Source organism: Camellia sinensis, chromosome 4 (assembly GCF_055761805.1).
Source record: "Camellia sinensis isolate YWXY chromosome 4, ASM5576180v1, whole genome shotgun sequence".
NCBI classification, from domain to species: domain Eukaryota; kingdom Viridiplantae; phylum Streptophyta; class Magnoliopsida; order Ericales; family Theaceae; genus Camellia; species Camellia sinensis.
Genome location: NC_138964.1, coordinates 27674657 through 27680277, shown reverse-complemented (window position 1 = coordinate 27680277; position 5621 = coordinate 27674657). Strand labels below are relative to the sequence as shown.

Genomic DNA, 5621 nt, shown 5'->3' with positions numbered 1-5621 from the left:
ATAATTTAATATATATCATATAAAACAATTATATGATAATTATTATTAGGTTGAGAATACACCCTTTTTAAAAAAAAAATCTTTGAAAGAAATTATTTTTATGAACATTTTATATAGAATCACATGTGCAGTGACCAGGCATTAGCAAATTTGTTTGTATTTGAATTTCAATTGTTAAATTTTTTTACATATAAAGTATTAAGACTCAAAATTTATTTTTTACTTTGCTTAGATATCACATGATAAGGCCTTACTCTTTTTTAAGAAAGTCGCGTCAACCTTTTTCAAAATTTTTATTTACATATGTTTTTATTTTTTTATACGTTTTTCTCTCTTTTTGAGCAAATCCATGCAAATCCCAATTTCAATTACTCCTTCTGTCTCAAAATATTAATTTCTTATTTTTTTTTATTGTCTCAAAATATTAGTCTTTTAAGGATAAAAATAATATAAATTTCTTATTTTGTCCTTCTTTTAAATTCATTAATAACATAAAAAATATAATTATGACAATTGATATTATCCAAAAAAATATACTATGAAAGGGTAATTTTAGAAAATCAATTCTTTTTAAAGTGCAATAATTATAATATCAAAAAAAAATTAAATTCCCCAAAAGAAAAAGAGACAGAAGGAATACATAATACTCTTCTCCTTTCACAAACCCAGACAAACTCAGAAACGTAATTCAAGTTTTACATGAAATCTAACTACAAAACCTATATCAATTATACTTTGAAAATCTTCCCTATATATTCTATACAATCACAACTCACCGGTTATACTTCGAAAATCCTCACAAGATCATTCTATACCATCAGAAAACCTGCACAAATTATTAGACTCCCTCTTTCACTCCCTCCACCACCATCCCATAGATAGAGTGTCTCCCTTCTCTGTAAGTCCTCTCTCTCAATAATTTGCTTCTTTGTTGATTTTTTTATATGTTTTTTAAAAGCTAGGAAAAAAAAAATTCTATATAAAGTTGTAGATTTCCACTTTTCTCAGTAAATTTCTCTACTTCATGAGTTTTTAGATCTATATTGGTGTGTATGTATACATATTATATTCATTTATAGTGATGTCTGAAATAGCTATCAATATTATTTTAAATGCTATTATTTTGGTCCATTCTGTCAAGGTTTTGTGAGGGTTTTTCAAGGAAAATGATTTGTCCCCTAAAAAAGTCCCCCTAATCCCCCTAATTCCCAAAACGACGTCGTTTTTGGCAATTTTTTTTATTTTTTTTTGCCTTGGTTTGAAATTTAGGAGGATTAGGGAGACCAAAAATTAGGGGATGTAGCAAGGTCCGTTTTTCAATAGACTCTGTTCTTTACGTTTATTTTTTCTTTTTTTTCTTTTTTTTTATCAAATTTAAACACTTGAGCTTCCAGAAGAAGCATTTTAGTCACCCCCACAATCTAACCCTCCTCAAACTCCCAAAAATGGTAAAAATCGGAATCGATTGCTCTCGTTGTAACTTCCCAATCTCAGGTGTTGTTTTCGTGTGCTGGCAATGCAATTCTTCCAACGTGAACAATGCTTTCTAGCGAGTCGCTCCATGAAACACCCATCCCATCCTCTTCATCCTGTAACCGTAGTCCCATATCCCACTTACGCCTCTGGTTCCTTCACCAGCGATTCTTGCCGTCAATCTGGATCTGGGTTAAGTAACTTTTTAATATTCAAATTTGAGTATAAGCTTGAGTTGATATAGATGGGCGGTACAAAATATCGTCTAATCCATTAAAATTGCATCAATTCGCATCAATTTGCCCCGTTCTATCCGCTAACCGTGGATTAAATTTTAAAATTTATAATTCACCTTTCAAAGTAAAAATGAGTGTGAGGGAGATTTAATATGTGAAATTTGTTACAAATTAGTAGTTATATATATTAAAATATTATGTAAAATTATTTTGTGTTGTATATATATGTATAATATTATGCAAATTAATACTATATATTATGCAAATATTTGATAATTAATTAGAATATTTTTCAATCTGTTAATCTGTCGAAAATCGCTCAAATTGCGATTTGTCAATCTGCCGTTTAATTTATAATTTTACTCTCAAACCGCCTGAATCGCACCGTGCACCCCCTTAGGTAGTACTCCAATGGCCTAACTCAAATTTTAGTAAAAGTTTGGTAAATGGTACCACTGTAAATTTAGAAGCTGCAATATCAGTTGAGTTTAAAATGACGGATTTGAGCTCGCAACCCTAAAATCCCCAACCCGTTGCCCTTTCCTGTTATCACATTGCTACATAATGAAGATTACTGCAGCTAAGGTAGGAGCTTATTGGAGTTGAGTTGAGAATTGGACAATTATAAGTAGTTAAGCTTGTTACACAAATTGTAAGCAATGGAAGATAGTTACATAACTAGATCCTTCTTCATCTTCATATTACCATACGCACCACATCTGTGCACATTCTCTGATTCTGATCTTCTTGTGGGTTATGTACAGGGAAAAAATGGCCAAGAAAATATCCAAGAAAAGAAGAAAGCTAGTTGTTGGCTCCACATCATTGGAAGACTCACTGGCGGTAGAAGTAGTTGTCAGCAATGTTGATCTTCTAACAGAGATCCTTTTACATGTGCCGACAAAGTCACTCCTCAGATTCAAGTGTGTATCTAAGCATTGGCTCTCTCTCATCTCTGATTCACAATTTTCCCACAACCACACCCGCCGAATTAACAATTCCTCGAGTTCAGGCATATATTTCTACTGCAGACTTCGAATGTTCAAGGAAATTAAGTCTGTCTCGTTTCACAGCCACTCAAGTCTTCCAACACTCGCATTCCTCAATGGTGTTGGAGAAGGATCTACACCTAGGATTGTATGCTCTTGTAACGGCTTACTCTTGTGCTCCAAGGTTTATGGAAAACATTACATCGTTTGTAATCCGACCACCCAAAAATACACTGCACTACCTGAACCTGCTGGCACTTTATCTAGATTTTTAGATCACAAGTTTGGTGCATACTTGGCTTTTGACCCTTCAAAATCACCTCACTACAAGGTTGTATTGGTTAAATACTCTTTTGATCTTCGTGGAAGGTATGGAAGTTATTATGTAATTGGTATCTACTCATCGGAGAGTGCATCTTGGAAACACATTCGTGTCATTGCACCACCAGGTAACTCCTTGAGACGCAGGGTGTTTTCAAATGGAGCTATTCATTGGATGACTTCCAATAACCTTTACATTCGATTTGACGTTGATGCTGAGAATCTGACAGGAACTCCAATGCCTCCATACCCTAAAATTCTTTCTAATGATGAGATTCTGTATTTTGGTGAATGTCATGGTCATTTGTTTCTTATTCAGAGTCGACAGGTTTTTCCTATGAGATTCAGAATTCTTGAGATGGACATGGACTACTGCTGCTGGAAAGTGAAGTACTGGGTTAATCTGAGACCTATAGCATCTGTTTTCCCTGAGAATTTTCACTTATTTTCTGTGGTGTGTATTGTGAAGGGAGCAAATGAAAAAGATTTTGAACTGGTGTTTGTTATTTATGGCTACTTCATTTGTTATAATTTGGATCGCAAGACATGGAAGGTGCTTCTTGATTTTCAGCCAGGTCAATTTCATGAATCAGCTTGTTATTATAATAGTTATAACTTCATTGAAAGCCTATCCCCTGTTTGAGCTAGCATGTTGGAGCTCTTGGTACTTTTTGTAGAACGTGTCATATAATCTTTCGATGACAATCAGCTTCTTAGTGTTAAAAATGTCGAATATTTTGCCATCTCAAATTTGGTAGTCATCGGTGCTTGTTCTAGATATTGTTGTAGTATCTTTTGCTATCTGCATTACCTGCTCTACTGGAGCATTCTATAATTCTCCCTTATGTTGCACTTTATGTGGGCCTTGTTTTGACAACCGAACTCTAGTATACCTTTCATTGAAGTTTCACTCATTTGCTTCATGGTTTTGATCACTTTGAATGCTTGTCCAGTTGGGTGGAATGGTTTCTACTGCTGGAGAGAAATATTTTTTAAAAAATGAAATTGAAAAGGCCAATAGTGTGCTTGTAGAATCCCAAAATGGTAGCCAGTTCGATAATCTACAATGGTGCTTCGGGGGTTTGAAAATATAGGACAGTTCGGAAAATTTTCATTCGCGTTTCTTCTATGTGCTGTTAGTTCAGTGGCGGAGTCAGAAAATTAAATTAGAGGGGGCATTTATTAATTACAATATCAAAAAAATTTACAAAAATATTTTACGCAAATTTTTACAATTGATTTCGAGAAACATCAAAAAAATAATATTATTTATAACTAGTGTATTAGACACAATATAAAAAAAAAATTATAGATATAAGTCTTAAAATAAATTATATAATAATAAATTATTTTTCTGTACAAAATTTGATTAAAAATTCAATATAATGGTAATACCACGTCATCATTAGTATGTGATATCACCAATCAATAGTAAATAAACACAGAGAGTAAACCTTACATGTCAAATGTAACTAATAATCTAATAAATTTTATATTTTTATAGTGAGATTACTTATACTTGCATGTCAATAATAATGATATCACCGTTACATTCAAAATTTTCATAGATAATATAGTTTATAATAGTCTCCTCATTTTCAATTAAAATAACCATTATTATTCTCTTAATTTTTAAAATATCATTGACATTTCACTTGAATAATATTTTTGTAATTTTTTTATTTAAAATATTTTCTTTATATTTGCAAAAAAAAAAAAAAAAAAAGGCCCAAAATCCAGGGCGGGCACATGACCCCCGGTCCTCACTTCCCTCCGCCCCTGTGTAGAGTATATAGCTTGACAAACTTTAAGAGTTGTGTTAACAGCGAAAAATATTTCCTAATGAAAAACATTTTCTATAGAATACGTTTTTTGAAAAATGGAAAAAACGTTTTTCCATGTTTGGTTTTGTTTTAAACTAATATGCTAATAGATGTGTTAGTGGTGGTGGCGGGGTGGAGGTGTTGGGGTGGTGGTGGTGGAGGTAGCGGCAATGATAATGTTGATGGTGATGGTAGTGGAGGTTGTGATAGTAGTGGTGTGGTAGTGGAGTTGATGATAATATAATAGCATTAGTAAAATTTTAGTTCGAAAAACGCTTTCTCCCTTTTAGAAGTGAAAAATATATTCCGTCTAAATGGATTTATTTTCTGTAGATCATGAAAAATGTTTTTCGTTATCTTTTATGTTTCACCAAAAAATGCAAAAAACATTTTTCACTATCTATCTTCTTCTTTTTTTTCTTTTTTCTTTTTTCTTTTTTTTTTTAATTTTTTTTCCAATCTATGCCGTACAAATTAGGGAATATAATACACCACAAAACATAGGCGTATGGTTATGACAAATTGTGGGTATTTGTTATGATTTGTTTGACTCATTAACGTGTTGGTTATGCGTTAATTATGATTTATTAGGATTGCTATTTTGGTTGGGCATGAAGTCTTGTTTGATTACGATTCATTTTAATATTGGCTTATGATTCATTTTAGTGTTGGTTATGATATATTATGGTTATTATTTTGGTTATGCTTGAAGAAATATTTAGTTATGCCTTGCGTGGTATTTGGTAATGACTCACCGTGTTTTTTGTAGTTACAATTGA

The 5621-nt window shown here is 32.3% G+C and overlaps 1 protein-coding gene across 1 annotated transcript; it reads left to right on the top strand.

The window, feature by feature from the left end:
- Window positions 1–2479: 2479 nt before the first annotated feature.
- LOC114273687 (F-box protein At5g07610-like) lies at window positions 2480–3668 on the top strand. The gene has a single exon (XM_028215477.2). The coding sequence runs from the start codon at window positions 2481–2483 to the stop codon at window positions 3660–3662; it is 1182 nt and encodes a 393-aa protein (XP_028071278.1). The 5' UTR covers window position 2480; the 3' UTR covers window positions 3663–3668.
- Window positions 3669–5621: the final 1953 nt, after the last annotated feature.

What these genes read in the sequence shown, in the direction of transcription:
- LOC114273687 (XM_028215477.2), top strand. Translation starts at nt 2,481, where the DNA reads ATGGCCAAGAAAATATCCAAGAAAAGAAGAAAGCTAGTTGTTGGCTCC.